The 23,665-nt window shown below is 38.3% G+C and overlaps 1 protein-coding gene across 2 annotated transcripts in view; it reads left to right on the top strand.

The window, feature by feature from the left end:
- The window catches only part of GPC6 (glypican 6), a 1,713,043-nt gene that overhangs the window by 1,125,928 nt on the left and 563,450 nt on the right, over positions 1 to 23,665 (top strand). For both annotated transcript variants that reach the window (XM_069758052.1, XM_069758051.1), the window contains exon 4: positions 8,146 to 8,311. In XM_069758052.1, the coding sequence (XP_069614153.1) occupies positions 8,146 to 8,311 (166 nt within the window). The remainder of the gene's footprint in view (positions 1 to 8,145; positions 8,312 to 23,665) is intronic.

Below are 23,665 nucleotides of genomic sequence, written 5' to 3'. Positions count from 1 at the left end.
GGTACCATTAAAAACATCAGCTTGGCACACAAAAAATAAGCCCTAAACCGACCTGAGATCCTGAAAAATGGAGACGCTACGGGTCTTGGAAAATTGCACACTTTTTTTTTTAGCAAAGTTGGTCATTTTTTTTACCACTTACATAAAAAATAACCTTGACATGTTTGGTGTCTATGAACTCGAAATTACCTTGAGAATCATAATGGTAGGTTAATTTTAGCATTTAGTAAACCTAGCAAAAAAAAAACAAACAAAAAAGTGTGGGATTGCACTTTTTTTTGCAATTTCACCACACTTGGAATTTTTTTCCATTTTCTAGTACAGAACATGGTAAAACCAATGGTGTCCTTCAAAAGTACAACTCGTCCCATAAAAACAAGCCCTCACATTGCCATATTTACGGAAAAATAAAAAAGTTATGGCTCTGGGAAAAGGGGAGCGAAAAACGAAAACACAAAAATGAAAAAGGACTGCAGCGAGAAGGTCTGTTGAAATTAAAAACAAAGCAGAATTCAAGGTTTACATGAAAGGGCAACCCAGCAGTTTTGGTAATGCGTGTTTTTGCCTTTTGGGTTGTGATTACAAGGTTTCACAGATATGAAACCGTTCACAACTTTTAAAATATTTTATCTCAGGAGAAATTTGGAAAATATTTATAAAAGCATATCTTTTTGTGAATCCAAGATAACTTTAGTTGCTTGCCCTTTGAGGTTTGCTTCATTAAGTTTTAAGCTATACAGATGATCACGGTCCCATCAGCCGACACCAATGGCGGGAGGTAAACTTTAAACCTCCGATCACAGCTACGGGCTCATGCTGTCATTTGGGAACTGCTGCTGCCTAACCTGTGGTGATGATTTTACCACCAATAAGAAGCAGTGTTTGCCGTGCTGAACCTGAACAGTAACATGGACTTCCTTGTGAAATCCATGTTCGGTGTCCGTGACTGTGTCATTTAAAGAAATTAAAAGCTAAGAATAGGGGGTGGAAGTGCAAAACTTGTGATTGTGGTATTCCACTGCAGGTCTGAAGAACATTGAAAAGGGGAGCAGTAGTGTTACTCTGTCAATAAAGCAGGAATCACACTTGTGAGTGCAATGCAAGAAACTTGAACGAGTCTCTTGCATCAATACCTGACACTGCCACCGGCACTCGGGACCGGACCGTGTGGCTGCATGTATTTCTTTCTTTCTCGCATTGCACTCACAAGTAGGGTTGAGCGAAACGGGTCGTTCATTTTCAAAAGTCGCCGACTTTTGGCAAAGTCGGGTTTCATGAAACCCGATCCGACCCCTGTGCGGGGTCGGCCATGCGGTACGCAACTTTCGCGCCAAAGTCGCGTTTCAATGACGCGAAAAGCGCCATTTCTCAGCCAATGAAGGTAAACGCAGAGTGTGGGCAGCGTGATGACATAGGTCCTGGTCCCCACCATCTTAGAGAAGGGCATTGCAGTGATTGGCTTGCTGTCTGCGGCGTCACAGGGGCTATAAAGGGGAGTTCCCGCCGACCGCCATGTTACTGCTGCTGATCTGAGCTTAGGGAGAGGTTGCTGCCGCTTCGTCAGAAGCAGGGATAGCGTTAGGCAGGGTCCATTAACCACCAAACCGCTTGTGCTGTAGCGATTTCCACTGCCCAACACCACCTTCGGTGTGCAGGGACAGTGGAAGCTACATTTTTTTTTTTTTCCCCCTCAGCGCTGTAGCTCATTGGGCTGCCCTAGAAGGCTCCCTGATAGCTGCATTGCTGTGTGTACGCCGCTGTGCAAACCAACTGCTTTTTTCAAAGCACAAATCCTCTTGTTCCTTCCTTTCTGCACAGCTATCTTTTTGGTTTGTACACACTTTTTATTTAATTTGTGCATCAGTCCACTCCTTATTGCTGCCTGCCATACCTGGCTGAGATTGACATTTCTGCTAGAGTGCCATCCCTGTCTGTGTCATCTCTCACTCAGTGGGCCATAGAAAGCCTATTAATTTTTTTGCTTGATTTGGGTTATAAAATCTACCTGAAAAAATCACTACATCAATCAGTGGGAGAAAAATATTGGCCTCAGGGCTTGTGTGCCACTCCTGACTCCTGTGTGCATCATCACTCACTCAGTGGGCCATAGAAAGGCCATTTTTTTTTTTTTTTGCTTTATTTGGGTTCTAAATTCTACCTGAAAAAATCAATAAATCAATCAGTGGGAGATTAATATTGGCCTTTGGGCTTGTGTGCCAGTCCTAAGCGTGCCATCTCTCTCTCTCAGATAGTGGGCCATAGAAAGCCTATTTATTTTTATTTTTTTTTATTGGGTTTATAAATTTTCCCTGGAAAAAAAAAAAAAGTGGGAGATTAATATTGGCCTCTGGGCTTGTGTGCCAGTCCTGAGCGTGCCATCTCTCTCACAAATAGTGGGCCATACAAAGCCTATTTATTATTTTTTTTATTGGGTTTATAAATTTTCCCTGGAACAAAAAAAAAAAAGTGGGAGATAAATATTGGCCTCTGGGCTTGTGTGCCACTCCTGACTCCTGTGTGCGTCATCTCTCACTCAGTGGGCCATAGAAAGCCTTTTTTTGTTTTATTTGTTTTCTAAATTCTCCCTGAAAAAATCATTTTATTTTATTTGGTTTCTAAATTCTTCCTGAAAAAATCATTTTATTCTATTTTTTCTTTTCCTAAAGTCTCCCTGAAAAAAAAAAAAAAAAACAAATCAGTGGGAGATTAATATTGCCCTTTCTGCTTGTGTGCCAGTCTTGACTCCTGGGTGTGCCATCTCTCTATCTCTCTCCAATTGTGGGCCATAGAAAGCCTATTATTTTTTTAGCTTGATTTGGGTTCCAAAATCTACCTGAAAAAATCACTACATCAATCAGTGGGAGATAAATATTGGCCTCTGGGCTTGTGTGCCACTCCTGACTCCTGTGTGCGTCATCTCTCACTCAGTGGGCCATAGAAAGCCTTTTTTTGTTTTATTTGTTTTCTAAATTCTCCCTGAAAAAATCATTTTATTTTATTTGGTTTCTAAATTCTTCCTGAAAAAATCATTTTATTCTATTTTTTTTTCCTAAAGTCTCCCTGAAAAAAAAAAAAAAAAAAACAAATCAGTGGGAGATTAATATTGCCCTTTCTGCTTGTGTGCCAGTCTTGACTCCTGGGTGTGCCATCTCTCTCTCTCTCTCCAATTGTGGGCCATAGAAAGCCTATTATTTTTTTTAGCTTGATTTGGGTTCCAAAATCTACCTGAAAAAATCACTACATCAATCAGTGGGAGATAAATATTGGCCTCTGGGCTTGTGTGCCACTCCTGACTCCTGTGTGCGTCATCTCTCACTCAGTGGGCCATAGAAAGCCTTTTTTTGTTTTATTTGTTTTCTAAATTCTCCCTGAAAAAATCATTTTATTTTCTTTGGTTTCTAAATTCTTCCTGAAAAAATCATTTTATTCTATTTTTTTTTCCTAAAGTCTCCCTGAAAAAGAAAAAAAAAATCAAATCAGTGGGAGATTAATATTTACATTTGTGCTTCAGTGACAGTCCTGCGTGTGTGGCATCTCTCTCATTTGTTGCCACCAACAACAGAGTGTGTAACATTGTGCCTGATTTTCGTTGTGGTCTCACTCACCTGTAAAGGGGTAGCTAAATCATACTGAAGTTATAGCTCACCGTGTAATTTGTGTGACAGCAACAAATACCGTTAGTTTGTTTACGTTTTTAAAACAATGAGGAAGTATGGTGGAAGAGGTCGTGGCCGGGGGCGTTCATTGTCAGCTGGTAATGAGGGTAGTGGTAGTGGTGGAGCATCAGCTGGTCGTGGGAAAAAAAATATTGCACCTAAGTCTGGAGCTGTGGAGCCAGGTTCGTCGTCTGGCTACACAAGGCCTCGAACGCTCCCTTTTCTGGGAGTAGGAAAACCGCTTTTAAAGCCGGAGCAGCAAGAGCAAGTTTTGGCTTATCTTGCTGACTCAGCCTCTAGCTCTTTTGCCTCCTCTCGTGAAACTGATAAATGTCAAAGCAGCGCGTCGTTAGTGGATGTTCACGGTCAGGGACAAGTCGCTTCCTTGTCCTCTTCAGCAAAAACAACAACAGAGAAGAATGCAGCAGGCGACACAACGGGTTACTCCATGGAGCTCTTTACACATACCGTCCCTGGCTTAGAAAGTGAAGCAGTTAACAGTCCATGCCCATTACAAGTTGAATCTGACATGGAGTGCACTGATGCACAGCCACAGCCAGACTACTATGCTGGTCCTTTGACTCAGACCACAACATTGCCCTCGCAGGGTGCTGATCAAGAATCAGACCCTGATGAGACTATGTTGCCCCATCACGAACGCTATACCACCGACCGACACGGTGACACAGACGAAGTTGCACACGAGCTACAAGAAGAGGTAATAGATGACCCAGTTCTTGACCCCGATTGGCAGCCATTGGGGGAACAGGGTGCAGGCGGCAGCAGTTCTGAAGCGGAGGAGGAGGGGCCGCAGCAGGCATCAACATCGCAACAGGTTCCATCTGCCGGGCCCGTATCTTGCCCAAAACGTGTGGCAAAGCTAAAACCTGTTGGAGGACAGCGTGGCCATCCGGTTAAAGCTCAGTCTGCAATGCCTGAAAAGGTATCCGATGCTAGAAAGAGTGCAGTCTGGCATTTTTTTAAACAACATCCAATTGATCAGCGCAAAGTCATCTGTCAAAAATGTTCAACTACCTTAAGCAGAGGACAGAATCTGAAAAGTCTCAATACAAGTTGCATGCATAGACATTTAACCACCATGCATTTGCAAGCCTGGACTAACTACCAAACGTCCCTTAAGGTTGTAGCACCCTCGGCCAATGAAGCTAGTCAGCAACGCAACATCCCTTCCGGCAGTGTAGGGCCACCATTTTCCGCACCACCTGCAGTATCTGTGCAGGTTTCTTTGCCAGGCCAAAGCCGTCAGGGTCAGGGAATCACCAGTTTCGTAGTAGGAAACACTGCATCTAGGGCACCGGTGGCAACAATACCATCTCCCACCGTCTCTCAGTCTGCCATGTCCACCGGCACCCCCGCTAGTTCCACGATCTCCAGCTCTCCAGTCCAGCTCACCCTACATGAGACTATGGTTAGAAAAAGGAAGTACTTATCCTCGCATCCGCGTACACAGGGTTTTAACGCCCACATAGCTAGACTAATCTCGTTAGAGATGATGCCCTACCGGTTAGTTGAAAGCGAAGCTTTCAAAGCCCTGATGGACTACGCTGTACCACGCTACGAGCTACCCAGTCGACACTTTTTTTCCAGAAAAGCCATCCCAGCCCTCCACCAGCATGTTAAAGAGCGCATCGTCCATGCACTCAGGCAATCTGTGAGCACAAAGGTGCACCTGACAACAGATGCATGGACCAGTCGGCATGGCCAGGGACGTTACGTGTCCATCACGGCACACTGGGTAAATGTGGTGGATGCAGGGTCCACAGGGGACAGCAAGTTTGGGACAGTTCTGCCTAGCCCACGGTCTAGGAAACAATTGGCTGTAGCCGTTCGCACCCCCTCCTCCTCCTCTTCGTCCTCCTGCAGAAGCGAGAGCTTTTCCACAGACCGCAGTCGCACAACCACTCCATCCGCAGCTGCCACTGTTGCACACCAGGTCTCCCATTATGGGGCAGCTACTGGCAAACGTCAGCAGGCTGTATTGGCTATGAAGTGTTTGGGCGACAACAGACACACCGCGGAAGTTCTGTCCGAGTTCTTGCAGAAAGAAACGCAGTCGTGGCTGGGCACTGTAGATCTTGAGGCAGGCAAGGTAGTGAGTGATAACGGAAGGAATTTCATGGCTGCCATCTCCCTTTCCCAACTGAAACACATTCCTTGCCTGGCTCACACCTTAAACCTGGTGGTGCAGTGCTTCCTGAAAAGTTATCCGGGGTTATCCGACCTGCTCCTCAAAGTGCGTGGACTTTGCTCACATATCCGCCGTTCGCCCGTACACTCCAGCCGTATGCAGACCTATCAGCGTTCTTTGAACCTTCCCCAGCATCGCCTAATCATAGACGTTGCAACAAGGTGGAACTCAACACTGCACATGCTTCAGAGACTGTGTGAACAGAGGCGGGCTGTTATGTTTTTGTGGGAGGATACACATACACGGGCAGGCAGTAGGATGGCAGACATGGAGTTGTCAGGTGTGCAGTGGTCGAAGATTCAAGACATGTGTCAAGTCCTTCAGTGTTTTGAGGAATGCACACGGCTGGTTAGTGCAGACAACGCCATAATAAGCATGAGCATCCCCCTAATGCGTCTGCTGATGCAAAGTTTGACGCACATAAAGGATCAGTCAATTTTGCATTGAAAAGTCAAATGGCGCTCCTTCGCTTCCGAGCTCTGTCATGTGCCCAAACAGTGGTTTACCCCCACATATGGGGTATCAGTGTACTCAAGACAAATTGTACAACAACATTTCGGGTCCATTTTCTCCTGTTACCCTTGGTAAAATAAAACAAATTGGAGCTGAAGTAAATTTTTTGTGAAAAAAAGTTAAATGTTCATTTTTATTTAAACATTCTAAAAATTCCTGTGAAGCACCAGAAGGGTTAATAAACTTCTTGAATGTGGTTTTGAGCACCTTGAGGGGTGCAGTTTTTAGAATGGTGTCACACTTGGGTATTTTCTATCATATAGATCCCTCAAAATGACTTCAAATGAGATGTGGTCCCTAAAAAAAAATGGTGTTGTAAAAACGAGAAATTGCTGGTCAACTTTTAACCCTTATAACTCCCCCCAAAAAAAATTTTGGTTCCAAAATTGTGCTGATGTAAAGTAGACATGTGGGACATGTTACTTATTAAGTATTTTGTGTGACATATCTCTGTGATTTAATTGCATAAAAATTCAAAGTTGGAAAATTGCAAAATTTTCATAATTTTCGCCAAATTTCTGTTTTTTTCACAAATAAACGCAGGTACTATCAAACAATTTTTACCACTATCATGAAGTACACTATGTCATGAGAAAACGTTGTCAGAATCACTGGGATCCGTTGAAGCGTTCCAGAGTTATAACCTCATAAAGGGACAGTGGTCAGAATTGTAAAAATTGGCCTGGTCATTAACATGCAAACCACCCTTGGGGTAAAGGGGTTAAAACTGTAAATTAATATTTTTGTACTGCCTTTTTGTATATAATATGCAAATATCCTTAAGAAACATCTTTAAAAACCAGTGACTGCTGGCTTTAAACACATCTCATTACTTTTCCACTGGGATGTGACACTTGAGCCAGTTTTCTGGTGAAAAAAGTGAATATCTATATAATGAAATAAGTGTTTTTGAACTAAGAATTTTCATTTACCCTGCTCTCATCACTTTTCTGGAAAGAGGGTGAGTTTAGCAGGAAGGGAGTGGCCTCCTACAACTCAGCAAGTTTATCATAATTTTCATGAGAAAGTTGGAGAAATTATCTTGGATATATCTGACTTTTCTGCCACACATACATATGGAAGATGTGCACATTTACAAAAATGTAATAAGTCTAAAACTATTAATACATTTTCTGTATTTTACTCTGTTGATCTCTGGTTTAAAACTGCTGCAGGCAATGCCAATCTAAGTACATTTCCTCCCTCCTGACACCCAGTTTTCTACATAATATTATAAATCAGGAGTAAAGGAGATATAACAGAAGCAGTACAGTCATGTTTGTCCACTGGCTTTCAAGATATATTCCTGAAGTAGAAATGAAGAAAGGGAGCTCAATGTTGAGGGCAGGATACATTTTCCTTCCTGCCTGTTCACACTAAGTGCATTTCTTGTTTCTAATTCCATAAAACTGTCTAAGAACACTTGGTCTAAGTCTGTAAACTATTTACATTGCAAAGGTTTTTCGGGTACATCTTTATTTGAGTTGAATAGGCTTTCAGTGAATGGGTTTTCAGTAAAATTTCTTAACCAGCTCTGAAGAACTTCATGTACAGTAATTTATATGTGAATAGTAATTTTTATGGGTTGTGTAAATACTGCAACCCGGATGGCAGAGAATGGTCATGTTTTCACATTCCCTTGATAAAAATATAGTAATTTGCAAAACTATGAATATTTACCAGAGGATTAGACTACTATTTTACTTTTTAGCAGATGAATACTGAAGTTGATAACGTTCCAGTAAAATTGCTTGTCTATCGTTACAGCTGAGTCCGAATGCAGGATGTCTTCGAGCATTACTGAAGATGCTGTATTGTCCATACTGTCGGGGGATGCCCAATTTGAAGCCTTGCACCAACTACTGCCTAAATGTTTTGAAGGGTTGTTTAGCCAATCAGGCTGATTTGGACATTGAATGGAATCAATTTGTCGGTATGGAAATATTTATATTCATTATTGTTGGATATAAAAATGGTAAAGTGTTGATTAAGTGATATAAAAAGGATCAGATATACAGTAGTTCAAGTCTGAATAAATCCCAGAGTCAGTTAGCCAATTTGCCAAAAAGTCTGCTATGAAACTATTTAATTTCTGGATAAAATGAACTCCTTGTCTGGTCTTCAATGCCAGTTTCTCATGAGTGCATTAATAAACTTATATATCATGTATATATATTATAAATATATTATAGACCTAATTACATCAGATATGAGATCATAAAGCATAAGCATTGCATAATGTGACTTTAGACAATTACCTGATATATTTTACTTAAATATTAGATCCATAATTCTGATTACTATCTTCTAGTAAGAAAATAGAATTACATTAGTCAGACTTATTGAAAAAAAAATGCAATAGGAATTCAATACTGTAACATGCTGATGACATGTATATCAGCATGCATTACTTTTGTGCGGATAGCATGTACCCTTTAAAGTCTATAGACAGAGTTTAATATACAAATGCATCTACATTTATACTTGTAATTCAAGCAATTTCTAAAGAGTTAAAGGAGATTTCTATTCAAAGTGAAAATGAAATTAACAGATGCTACATTTTGTCGCCAACTTCTTTAACTCCATAGTGCAAAATTACATAACCGTACATCCGAGTTAGGGTTCCGCAAGTATGGAGAGGGCTCAGGAGCTAAGCTGCCTCCATATGCAGTGGATACCAGATGAAGTCCCCAATCACGTGGCTGCTATCTTTGAAATTCTGTGAAGCACAGCCATAGGCTGTATGCAGTATATAATATACACAATCAAATTATCAAAGGTTCAAGTCCCCTACTAGGACTGAAAATTAAGGTTAGAAACTGGAAAAAAAAACATTTTAAAATATAAAAGAAATGTTAAAAATTGTAAAATTTCAATCAACGCCATATCTTCCTTTAAAGATCTATCAAAATATAAAATTAATTAAACTTAAGGTAAACACCATGAAGAAAAATAACATTGAAATCTAAGACTTAAGGTTTTTCAGTCTCTACACCTCCTTATAAAATGCAATAAAAAGAGATAAAATAGTCATATCAGCAGTCAGAATGAACCCTCTTTCTCTACCAAAGAAAATGTTTAAACTTTTATTTCCAATTAGTATTTGTTTCTCATTTTTCAGTATATTGTATGGTAAAAGGCATATTATCATATAAACTACATCCTCTCCTGCATAAAACAAGTTCTTGTATCGCTAGGTACAGTGAAGGAAATAATTATTTGATCCCTTGCTGATTTTGTAAGTTTGTTCACTGACAAAGACATGAACAGTCTATAATTTTAAGGGTAGGTTAATTTTAACATTGAGAGATAGAATATCAAAAATAAAATCCAGAAAATCACAGTGTATAAATTATATAAATTTATTTGCATTTTGCAGTGAGAAAAAAGTATTTGATCCCCTACCAACCATTAAGAGTTCTAGCTCCTACAGACCAGTTGTAGGCTCCTAATCAACTTGTTAGCTTCATTAAAGACAGCTGTCTTACATAGTCACCTTTATAAAAGGCTCCTGTCCACAGACTCAATCAGTCAGACTCTAATTTCTATAACATGAGCAAGACCAAAGAGCTATATAAGGATGTCAGGGACAAGATCATATAAACAAAAAACCTGTGCACAGATCTATATGAAGGTGCCCAGGTAGATTCCAAAACCGTAGTGATAAATATAAGAAAAACCTGGCACTCAACTTTATATAGGTGATATTTTATTATTCCAAGCGGAGGTGCAGTAACAGCTGTTACGGCACCTCCGCTTGGAATAATAAAATATCACCTATATAAAGATGAGTGCCAGGTTTTTCTTATATGTAGGGACAAAATCATAGACCTGCACATAGATGGAATGGGCTACAAAACCATAAGTAAGATGCTGGGTGAGAAGGAGACGAATGTTAGTGCAATAGTAAGAAAATGGAAGAAATACAAAATGACTGTCAATCAACATCGATCTGGGGCACTATGCAAAATCTAACCTCGTGAAGTATCTTTGAGCATGAAGAAGGTGAGAGATCAGAATAAAACTGCACGGTGATACTTGTTCATGATCTCAAGGCAGCTGGGACCACAGTCACCAAGAAAACCATTGCTAATACATTACGTCGTAAAGGTTTAAAATCTTGCAGTGCCCGCAGGGTCCCCCTGCTCAAGAAGGCACATATGCAGGTCCGTCTGAAGTTTGCCAATGAACACCTGGATGATTCTGCGAGTGACTGGGAGAGGGTGCTGTGGTCAGATGAGAAAAAAATTAAGCTCTTTTACATTAACTCAACTCGACGTGTTTGGAGGAAGAGAAATGCTGCCTGTGACCCAAAGAACACCAACACCACTGCCAACCATGAAGGTGGAAATGCTATGTTTTGGGCATGTTTCTCTGGTAAGGGCACATGACTACTTCACTGCATCAATGGGAGAATGGATGGAGCCATGTACCGTAAAATCCTGAGTGACAACCTACTTCCCTCCACCAAGAAGTTAAAAAAATGTTGTGGCTGGATGTTCCCGCAAGACAATGTCCCAAAGCATACAGCCAAGGCAACAAAGGAGTGGCTCAAAAAGAAGTACATTAAGGTCATGGAGTGGCCTAGCCAGTCTCCAGACCTTAATCCCATAGAAAACTTATGGAGGGAGTCGAAGCTCCGAGTTGCCAAGCGACAACATCAAAATCTTAATAATTTAGAGATGATCTGCAAAGAGGAGTGGATCAAAATTTCTCCTGACATGTGCACAAACCTCATCATGAGCTATAAAAAATGTCTGACCGCTGTGCTTGCCAACAAGTGTTTTGCCACCGAGTATTAAGTCTTGTTTGCCAGAGGGATCAAATACTTCTAACTTCAAAATGCAAATAAATTTCTATAATTTATACAATGTGATTTTTTTTATGGATTTTATTTTTGATATTCTATCTCTCAATGTTAAAATTAATCTACCCTTGTTCATGTTTTTGTCAGTGGGCAAACTTACAAAACCAGCAAGGGATCAAATACTTATTTCTTCACTATATATGAAAAAATTAAAAATGGTTGCCTTTGAAAGAAGGGTAAAAAATTGAAAAAGGAAAAATGAAAAATCTTTGGATCTTAAGAGGTTAAAATGATAATTTGGAAGTTTTTTTTTATTTATGACATACAATAGCTACAGTAGATGACAGCATAATGGTATTGCTTCAGGTATCCTTGGCCGAAATTAATTGAATGGAGTAACTTGATTATTTTATTAATTCTTAGTACCTCTACCATAAAATATACTGCTTCTACTTTCTGTAATGTGGCTTTAACAGTTTCTGACAGTTATGCGTCGCTATAAAATAAAGTGCTTAATTACTGACATATAAAGGGAAGGTAGGCAGCCAATAAGGAGTTAAAAATGAAAGCTGCAAGCTTTAAAAAGAATTGGTTTTGCAAACTGAAATAAGGGATTTATGAAGGATGTAGTGATAAATGTCTTGTAGAATGCTGATAAAACCTTCTATCCAGCCTTTCTGATTGTGCAGTGGACTCTTTTTCTATCTCATCAGAGAAGCATTGGTAGATTAATTACCAGCACAAGTGGATTTATCAAATAGTTGGAAGCAGTAATTAATCTAGCTGCACTCTTCAATAGATCCATAAAACATTTACCAGCTGTACAGTTCAAGAACAAGTTTTAGAATTCTGATCTGGCATTGCTCATGTGAATTAAGTTTTCAAATGTATTACTTTAAGCTTCTGTGAAATAATGAGTTTAGATCTGTGCACATAGTAGATATTACAGTCGAGACCAAATGTTTTGATACTGACACAAATTTTGGTTTTATCAGTTTTGCGGCTTGTGTTTTTAGATCTTTTAGGCAGATGTTTCTATGGTTACTAATGTGCAATTATAAGCATTTCATAAGTTTTTTAACTGATTTTGACAAATACATCAAGTTTATGCAAATATGTACAGTGTTAGTGTTGGCCCTTACTTAGATTTCTACTATTGACACTGATATGCTAAATATAAGTTTCTTGACCAAATCCTGACTCATGTCAACCCATTCTTGTATAACTTCTTTCAACAATCCAGGAGCAATCTGATGATTAAAAAATATTTTTTCACGGTATGATGGAGCACAGTGTTACAAGGTTGAAGTGATAATTAATTGGCTTGGTGAACAAAACACTGATATTTTCTGTCCATGGCATGAAAACACCTCAAATCTCAATCCCACTGAGAACTTGTGGTCAATCCTAAAAAAGCAGGCACACAAACGAAAACATAAGAATTGTGTCCATTCCCTTGGATAAAAAGCAAAACCACACATGAATGGTCTTAGACTGCTTTATTATTAGCTTGACAAAGGATTCATTTGACACATTTCTATTATTAGTATTGTAGAGGTGTTCTGAGATACATTTCTTTAATTTTTTAGTAGTACAACCTATGTAACATGTGTGACAAATACAGCATTCAATACAAGCACAACATAGTGCGAATCACAATTGATGAATTCATCAACCATGTGGTTTGCACCATTTGGTAACAAGAAATAGGATTTTTTGTTTTCTGCAAAAGTGTACACATTGCACCGATTCCCCACACATTTAAAAAAGCCTTTTTGTGAAAGCCAGGTAAGTTTGGTGGTATGTTCCTGGAAAAGGTTCGGAGAAAGGATGTTGCCCAGGGTACGCCTTCTTGTGGCTACATATTGGCAACCATTTCTAAGAATACCTTAGAGCATGTCAGCCTGATTAACCACAGATAGGTATGTAGAAATACAAAAAATATTGATTAAATTGTAAACTATGTGGTGTGGAAAAAGTAATAACAGGTGATAATTCACTGGATGCCATGTTATTAGTATTATTAAACAATATTGCCTCACTGGACTTGGACTTCACCCTATTAAAAGCTGAATTAATAAGGTGCTTTCTGATTATTGTACCTACATGAGAAAATGCATTAAAATCAGAACAGATTCATTTGGCATATATTAAGTCAACATATGGGATCGATTTTGTTGTGTGGCGCAGGTTACAACTAGAAGCAAATAAAATGGTGCTTCTTAAAATAGCCTTTCTGTATGAAGATATGTGAATCTTGAATGGGATCTCCTTGTAAAAAAATATTTAAAAAACGGAGACGAATTAGCAGGGGGACTGTGAGTAAAGCATAGATTACATTTGTTTATCGTAATATATACTTATCTTGTAATGTCTTCACATCCGGTTCCGTCCAGATGTGTCCTGATCCCAGAATTCCAAGCGCCGGAAGTTCACCGACCGCCATATTGGGACACCCAAGTGATGGGTGTCTCAATATGGAAACTGCTGGTGGTACGAGCCTATTGCGCGTTACCACCAGCGGAACACCATCGCACCACACACACAATGTATATGCCGTATGCAGCACACAAACAAACACACACTGTATATGTCAAATGCACCTGCATGATCCAGGTGGCAGATACGTGACGTGTCTACAGGCAGAGGAAGCTGGTCACATTAAAGGGGTTTTCAAGCAAAAGACAATACTGACATTACAGCAGGGGATCACAGAGGATTCATTTTGTCAGGTAAAATATTTCACTGACTGTTAGTGTTGAGCGATACCGTCCGATACTTGAAAGTATCGGATAGTATCGGCCGATACCCGAAAAGTATCGGATATCGCCGATACCGATACCCGATACCAATACAAGTCAATGGGACATCAAGTATCGGAATGTATCCTGATGGTTCCCAGGGTCTGAAGGAGAGGAAACTCTCCTTCAGGCCCTGGGATCCATATTAATGTGTAAAATAAAGAATTAAAATAAAAAATATTGATATAATTTCCTCTCCGGAGGCCCCTGGACATCACCGCTGGTAACCAGCAGCCTTCTTTGCTTAAAGTGAGCACGTTTAGGACCTGAGAATGACGTCGCGGCTTCTGATTGGTCGCGTGCCGCTCATGTGACCGCCATGCGACCAATCAGAAGCCGCGACGTCATTCTCAGGTCCTAAATTCCTAGAATGAGGAGTTTAGGACCTGAGAATGATGTCACGGCTTCTGATTGGTCGCGTGTTGGTCACATGAGCGGCACGCGACCAATCAGAAGCCGTGACATCATGGAAGTCCCTAAACGCGCTCATTTTAAACAAAGAAGGCTGCCGGTTACTAGCGGTGATGTCCAGGGGCCTCCGGAGAGGTGAGTATATCAATATTTTTTATTTTAATTCTTTATTTTACACATTAATATGGATCAGATACGATTCCCGATACCACAAAAGTATCGGAACTCGGTATCGGAATTCCGATACCGCAAGTATCGGCCGATACCCGATACTTGCGGTATCGGAATGCTCAACACTACTGACTGTTTTTAAGCAATATCTTGCCTCACAAAATGTATCCTCTGCGATCTCCTCTGTAATGTCAGTATTGTCTTTTGCTTCCTCCCCTGCCCAAGACCTGTGGTATGTTCTGTACACGGTCAGACACAGACAATTATTAATTCATTTAAAACCTGATCCATGCAACCCTCTGGCTCGAAAAACACAATGTTAGATTTACCTACTATGCTTTCATTTTAACACAGGGGGAGGGATGAGTGCACATAGGAAAGAGGACACACAGGTGAGCACATGGGGAGAGAGATTCTCAGCGCTGCAAAGCCTGTCCCCATTGTGACATTACCGCCCTCCCAATGCGATAGCATCTGGCCTCCATCTAGTACTCAAATAAGCAGCAAAATCTGGGACAAACGATAAGTTGCCAGATCAAACTAAAAGATTGTCCACATATCTGCCATTTGAAACCACGCTCCTGTTTCTGCAAATCAAAGGAGCTCCGATGTCTTCCAAATTCTCACCATCACTTGCAATTCTGTTTGTGGCTTGATGGGAGGAGAAATATGTTTTTAATGCCATCAGTAGTTTGCTTTTGGTTAGTGTCCTTATATTCATGTAATTGATTCCCCGCTATATTTAAAATGTGTTTCTCATGATTCACTCTCTCATACTATGAATAAGGGCAAAACACATCAGGTTTTTAATGTTTTCTATTGATCCATTTGATTTTAAAGGAATTTGAACAAAAAAACTTTCATCCTACTGGATGGATGTGCTGTACTTCTCTTTTATTCATTGTATGCGGCTGTGCTTCACCACCGGTATAGCACACACAAAGTCTCTCAGCGACTCCTATAACAAGCAAGTGTTATGAGCTCCTACGCTGCCTCTAAGATCATTTATGTTGCCTTTAATCCAAGACAGTGGGCCACCTCGCATTTTCAAAGAAAATAAAATGGTATCTAAACATCCTCCAAGAGCAACTGCTCCCAACATGAGCAGTTTGGCAGTAAACAATGCTTTTGCCAGCCTAAGAGAGCACAATGTCACAAGATTGATGTGATAACCAAGTGGCTCAGTGAACAAAATATTGCCATTTTGGATCAATGTTCTGGAAGACATAGAAAGTATGATAAACTCCAAGTGATTATTTGGCAAAAATGGATTGTCATAAGTCAGAATTCAGTCCAAAATCTGATATCCTGCATGCCATGGCGATTTACATAAGTCTTGAAAAATTAGAATAAGTCCTGTAAATACTGAGTTTATATAAATTTTACGAAAGTTTTTGTCAGTCTCAGAACCTTTGGCCACAAATGTACAACTAAGTTCTACAGTCTTATATGGCTCTTTTGTAAGTAATTTATGGCACACAATGATCCTTAGAATCCAGAAGTAATTTTTATGGCATCACAAAATGTTATTGACGTGTTACAAGGAGACGATAACATCATAGGAAAATGTATCTGTGTAAAAACATCCTGCAGGAACAAGGCTACATAAATAAATCCTTGTATTTTAAGTCTTGTTATGTAATCGTACTGTGAATGTAGCTCAAATATGTATTCTGAGGAATGATTCCGTGACAGCAATAGCTCTGTCATACAAATACTTGAAGTGTAAAATGTATAAAGTGGGTTTTCATGACTACAAAATTGATGATCTATTAGGATAGGCAGTACTGTAATTTTTTTTTTTTATTGACAATGCACTATTCTAAAGACCATGACATGCGTGATCTCAAAAAACAACTGTGGAGATCCTTAGCAATAGAAAGGTTAGTTCTGTGTCAATTCTCAATTCTTTATAAAACTTACTGGGGAAAAAGTAATATTAATTTAGCTACACAGGAATGTTGATAGAAATCATAAAGTAAGTTCTGCATTTAGTTCTGAATTAATCGTGAACTAAGGGAACAATGCACAATTAACCAATGAAATGGCAAATGTAGAAAACAAAGAACTAAATCTATTTTAAAATAATGGATTCAAGGTGGAGCCAATCCAAATCAGCCACATTTTCATGGCAAAAAAATGTAAAAAATGGTTTCCAACTGAAAAACTAACAGAATGTTTTATGAAGAGAAAGTTTACATCTCAGTCAACAAATTAAAAATATTTTTTATGTGCAGAATACTATAAATATGGAAATTGGAATGGAGACTACTGCCTGTTTTTATGGATTTTATATTATTGCCCACAGTTGATAAGAGTGCTAGATAGTGAAGTCTATTAGTGGTACTCCACTGCTCTAAATAGACAATGTTTTGATGGATACGATAAATCTGATTCGCCAACTCACAACTGGTATTTAAGATTGTATTGTGACTTAGTTGATCAGGAAAAAACTGTGCCTAGTACCAATTTGTCCTATCTGAACCTTTGTGTCAACTTGAGACAAGTAGTTTGTCAATAGCAGCATACTCAATTAACAATTAACAATTGTCCCACATCTATGGTCAACTTTAAATGCCTAATCTGTTCTGATGCCCAATGTTTCATTTGTAATGTTATTTCTTTTAAGTTTCTTTATTTGTTTGAAGTTATCAGATAGTAAAAGGGTTATCGGAGCAATAAAATTGATATCCTTACTAAGCTATCAATATGGGGTCTCAGCGAAGCTATGGAGACCTTCCCTTCAATGTACTCCTTAATTAGTTTTATTAGTGGCTGTGCTTGTTTTTACAACTTAGTGTAACTTCATGCTATTCATGCTACAGTCACTGCTGAAAATATAACTGTGTGTCTTAACAAAGAAACAGGCTTCAATTCTTTCAAACAACTGATCGCCAAAGGTGTCAGCTGAACACCTAACTGATATTGATGACATATGCTAAGGATAGGCCTTCAATTTTTCAAGACCTAGATATCCTTCTTTACACTGCATTTTCAATGCATTGAAGAATCACTCTCATCAAAGTAAACATAACATACATAAATCATCTATATTGCAATAATCATATCGTATCACATCACATACTGTTTTGTACTTACAATTGCTCATTTTGCCTTTTTACCCAGTTAATTATTAATTTCTATGCTCTATGTAGAAACAAGATGTCTCTTTTTCCTGCATGAGTCATCCCCCTCTTCAACTCCTGACCCAGCTGCTCTGCTCCTCTCCCCTGCCAAGGACTTTTGCAGTGATGACTCATGCAGGGAAAATAGTGTTCCTGTTTCTATATAGAGCTCAGAGGGATTCAGCTAGTCTGTTTATAATTGAGTGATGTCATAGACCTAATGGGAAAGTGAAAAATTTAGCTGGGTAGAAAGGCAAAATTATCAATTGTAAGTACACAGTGTTATATATTATGATGATTTCAATATATTAAGAGAATTAAAATGTTGATGGGAGTGCAGAAAGTGTCTGAAAGATTAAATTTTTGAAATGTAACTAAGCTTGGACATCAGTTTTCAGAATAATCTGTAATATGTGTTCACATGAAGAATACCATACTTTATGGTCATTATATAACCTGTATTTTGCATGTTTAGTAGTTTTTCTATTTGCTTTAGACACTTTAGTATTTTCACTTTGTGTCCTCAGTCCTTTTTCTCCTTCCAGCTCCTATACAGGCACTGCAAACATATTTGTTGATATTTTTAAGGATTTTAGTGGAGTGAATGATCAATGCAGGAAAAAATGACTAATACGTGAGGAAAAAAGCAGACTTCTCTGATACTGTATATTTCAAAGTTTCTTATCTTCACTTGTGCTCTTGATTTATAAACAAAAATTATAGTTGCCATTTAAGATAACTATACTTTATTTTTTATTATTCATCTACCAAATAACAGTTTATTAAAACTGACACAAATGTAAATATGTAGTAATATACAAATTTATATTGGACTGTAATCACATTCCCATTTTTTGTATCTGTGTAATGGCTGGATGACAGGTCCACTTCAAATACAATAGTTGAATGTGCCATTTTCTGAAATCTTTCTCAACTCTTTCAAACATGAAGTGTCCCGTGGCTCTTTTCTATTTTCTGTTGAATGTTTAGAATAGTTTAATGGCAGCAAAATCCATACTTTTAACAGCAAGGAATTGAAAATAATACAAACCAGGTAAATCTCTGAAGTGCTATTTGAGATGACACAAACTAGTAAATCCTTCAACAACAATTCCCCACTGCAGTGATTTGAAAGCGGATAGAAAATTCTGAAAAATAATAGGAGATGACAAAGGATAAGTTTGGAGCTTACATTTACTTTATTGGTAGAAAAGTCGATAATTCTCCAGAAATGTATTATACTAATTGCAGCAATCAAACTATAGTGACTTGGTTTTGTTTGGGAATGTTGAAAAAAGACAGAAAATGCAACATAATTGTTAGAAATTGAGAAAAATAGTGTTCTTGTAGTTCTATGATGTTTGAAAAAGCCAACTATTCATATATAGTATGATAGGTACCATATTTTCCGGATTATAAAACCCACCGGACTATAAACGCACCCCAAGTTTTGAGGTAGAAAATAGGAACAATATTGTTTTAAATAAAATAGTGTCGCATATTATAATTCACTTTAACAATAGCTTACCTGGGGGGCAGCCGTGGTGGAGTGGGGTCACAGGAGGCAGGGTCACTGTTTCAGAAGGCTGGCTGTGGCGGTAGGAGTTTGGTGATGTTGCGGTGCCTGGGTGCTCATTAGATGTAGGTGCCAGTGAGCGGAGCCCCCCTCTACCATTCAATTACCTGCAGCAGACTTTGGGAAAATGGCCCCCAGAGGCAGGGCATAAGCAGACTGAGATCTCAGGAGACGTTTGCTGTGATCTACAACAAGGATTTTTAGCCTGTACCTTCTCATCTTTAAATGCAGATTGTCTTTAAACATGCTTCTGAATATTTTAAGACAGTGACAATTTGTGTTTAATGAAGTTGGTGCAATCTCAATAAATATCTGTGTTAAGCTGTCTGTCATGATCAGAGGTGGGATAATCACTCTTAAACCAGCCTATGGATTTACTATCAATAAAACTGGCCAACAAGCTTTTCGAGCCAAGAGTGCAACCCTTTTGAATCTGGAAAAGGAATTTAGTTGTTGCTGGAAATTCCTGAAAACAAAATAATAGATTATATTGAAATCCAACAACGTGCTTCTTTTTTCCTCATGAGGAATTGGTGAAAATTCAGCATCCCCAGGCACATTTGATGGTTTTGCAGTCATCCCCAGATTATGAGATATGGCTCATACATATTATCATGTCTATCTGTTGTGCATTCAGTACTTTCTTCAAGTGGCTGCCTTTCAAGAATAACTCTACCCTGAATGTTCATTGTTCTGGCTTCTGGCATCATAACAAATAATTATATGTTTTATGGCTGCCACTCTTTGTAAGTCAACTTGTACTTTAGATTTAATGACCGTTAAGATAGAATGGCTTTGATTAAGGTCTTAACGAATTCTCGGCTGCGCTCTCTTGCATATAAATGAATGGATAACATTTGTTGACATTGGAATACCTGATCCCTCCACACAGCCATTTAATTAGGTCACATAAAACACTGCAAACAAAGTTTCAACTGACTTCATAATCCATATGCAACATGCTAATGAGAAGGCACTTGATAATGAGACTGTAAATATTACATTATTCATGTGCCTTTGTTATAAAGCAAATATACTGGTATAAAGTACACAAGCATTACAATATAATAATGAAATGCAAGTGATATCTATATAGAAAGATAACACTCACTGTATGAGTTCCACAAAATGAAACCTACATTTCCTTGTATTAATCTTGATTTATCCATCTAAAACTCCCTCCCTGAAATTCAAGCTCATTTTTCTGACTAACTGTGAAGGCCCAAAAAAGTTGCACATTTTTCGACAAATATGAAATGTACCATGTTTTCTAACTTTTGATGCAGCTTATTCAAAACACTGGCATAAATGTAGGCTTTAGTATTTTAGTTGGAAAGTTTATATAGTATAAATTTGTAACAACTGCCAATTTTTGCAGGAAGATGCATTAATATATGTGGGTCAATTTAGTAAGCTGGTAAATTTATATAATCCAGAATAAGTTCTTATTTTTGCAGAGAGATGTATTTTTTTAAGTTCTTTTTTCAAATTCTTTCCATATTATTGACAAATCTCATGCACATTATTTGAAATATAATTATTTTTTTTGCTCTGAAATTGTTTACCTTGCATATTCTGCCATCATTCGAAAGTCTAGAATTGGCCATAGAATAGGTGGTAAAGATTAGAGCGGTTAACATCCGACCATCAATCTGCAGAATAGCACATTTTCATACCTGCAAAAATGGGTCAGCAGAGCAATATGTTAGCATTTGGGGCCCCACTTTTAATTCTTACACAGGGTCTCACATGGTCTAAATCTGGCCCTGTGATTAAATGATTAAAATGTATGTCTTATCAAGAGTTCATTTGTGAAATTATTGTCCTTAAGAAAGTGTTTGCAACCATCAAGTGTGTTTTGCAGAGGTAGAATTGGAACAAAGTTCCATACAGTGCTTAGCCCTATTTTACAACTTCTCTAAGTCAGAAGTCAGAGGGAAAGGGAAGAAGGTGAGCAGCTAACACTGTTTAGAAATCAATTGAGTGGAGAGAGTTGACTGGGAAAGTTGGAGCCAACTCCTGAGCTTGGGATTTAGCTACTGCTAATACCAGAAAAACAAGCTGTACCACATGGAAGACAAAAGCTCTCACACCAGGAGAATGAAAGCAGGTAGGTAAAGCAAATCAGGTACAATTTTGCTTATTTTCATGCTGTCAAAATACCTATACCAATTTTATATTATGAAAATACCCCTTTAAGAGATGAAGGTCAATAAATCTAGAAAATTGCTAGAGCCTTAAAGGTATCCTTAAATTTAGCCATGAAAGTAATCAATTCTTATGATTGACGGCTCCAAGAAAGGAAGACTACAAATTACTTCTAATACATAAGATAAATTTATAATTTACAAGCCTCAGAAGCCACAAATGTACACTACCTTTTGCAGCCATCAGTCTGAATCTACCATGTGTATATACCAATAAGAATAAGGAAAACCATTAAATGAGCAGGTGTGTCCAAATGTTTGACTGGTACTATGGGTGTGCATAGAAACTGTAGACACAAAATAGAAAATAAAAAAGACTATTTATTTAAATTTTCAGTTTTAATGCATTGGGTCAGAAAAAAAATGGTTGCAAAGGTGGACGTGGCCTTTTCTCATAACTAATTTACAAAATGAGTAGCAAAGCCATTGTGAATACAATGGCACATTAGAGACTGTAGCTGTGACAGATTTTGTATTTTCTAAAAAAGAGCCAATTGCACATTCATCTGCCTTTATCAAACATATTTTGATGAGCATAGAAAAATCTCTGCTTTGAACAGTCATATAGCACAGTGTTTTAAATTGGCATGCCTTATTTCATTTAAATTTCCAAATTGACTGACTTCTTTCTTGCTGAAATAAAATGTTCATTTGTCATTTCGGCAGTGTTTCTGTTTGATCTAAGCTCAAGTTCTTTTTTATTACACTATAAGTGTGGAAATAGTTACTTCAGCTTGTCATTAAAATGTTATGTGTTAAAAGAAACTTCAAAGAACTGGTAAAATTTACATATGGTGTATGGTTAGGTACAGGATATACAAGATTCCCAGCAAAGATTAGATTATAAAATTCGACAAGTGCTTCCTAAACTTATTTTTGTATATGTGAAAACATCTCTATGTTATTGCAATTAGTGGGCATGTTTGTGAATTGAAGTTGATTCCAGACTAAAGACAATCGATGTCCCATTTTGTCCAAATATGGACCCATCTATTTCTTATATAAGACAATGGATGTTGCATCCTAAATCATACATTACTTTAAAGTGTACCAGTAATTTAAGATTCATTTTCAGAAAGTCTGTCATGTGTGTACATTAGAAATAACAATGTTTCTAGTCTTTACATGACTTGTATCCTGAAATTTCTCTCCAGTTTTCCCACTCTCCTGGCTCCATCTCTAATTTTCAACTATGATGTCTCTCATACATTGCACAGAAAGACATGAGGGATTCCTTCTCTACTGTCTCTTTGTAACACATATTCAGAAGAAGCAGCATTGAGGGCATCACACAGCTGAATTCAACACTGGGGTTAGATAAAATACTTGTTTTATATACTTATTATACTTACTTATACTATTGGTTTATGCACAGTGTATTGATTGATAGTGAACAATAAATAGAGGAAAATTGGCTCTCCAATAGAAAATTTGCTGATCAGTGAATTGGCAAACCCTGTGCCCTGTGGATACTTACTGAGTGTGTGATTGAGAAAGCTGTGAACGTTACCTAGAGTTACCCAGTTGTATATTTCAATCTGCAAACAATAATTAATTGACTGAAGTGAGATCACTGCAACTGACCTAAGGAGACATTTTTACTGGTGAGCTAGCATTTTGAAAAACTGATAGCTGAACATTTTTTATCAGTGACAGTATATTAGGCGCTAGCTTAAAAGGGCTGACCACTAATAGATTAATCAAAAACAGTGCAGGATAAAATAAAACATACCTCCCAAACCAGTACAGTTCCTCTGTTCACATTATGTCCCCTAGGAAAACAATGTTATTTCACTTCTGCGGCTGCAGACTCACTAGAGTGTTTACTATTCTGTTAGAGCAGTCACTGATTGGCTGCAGAAATCATGTGACTTAACATCATATGACCTCATGATTAGCCTTTTAAGTTAAAATTTACAACTTCAAGTACATGATAATGTTTTTACTTTATATACTGCATGTCATGTGTCTGGGTTCGAACACTTGAGCTAATACTGTATGTTCGGCTTCTCTGTCCGCCAAACCATTGAAGATACAATTTTTTTCTGGGTGTTTAGCGTCATGCATCTGGGTTCAAACCCTTCAGCCTGTGCTTTGTGGTCTTTGTCCACTGAGCCACAGCAGATACTTCTTCGGGTGAATAGTTTCTATTATCCTTGCTTCAGTCTGTTTAGGGTAACAGGTGTTTT

This window comes from Ranitomeya imitator, chromosome 3 (assembly GCF_032444005.1).
Source record: "Ranitomeya imitator isolate aRanImi1 chromosome 3, aRanImi1.pri, whole genome shotgun sequence".
Taxonomy (NCBI): Eukaryota; Metazoa; Chordata; class Amphibia; order Anura; family Dendrobatidae; genus Ranitomeya; species Ranitomeya imitator.
This window is presented reverse-complemented; position numbering and strand designations above follow the sequence as displayed.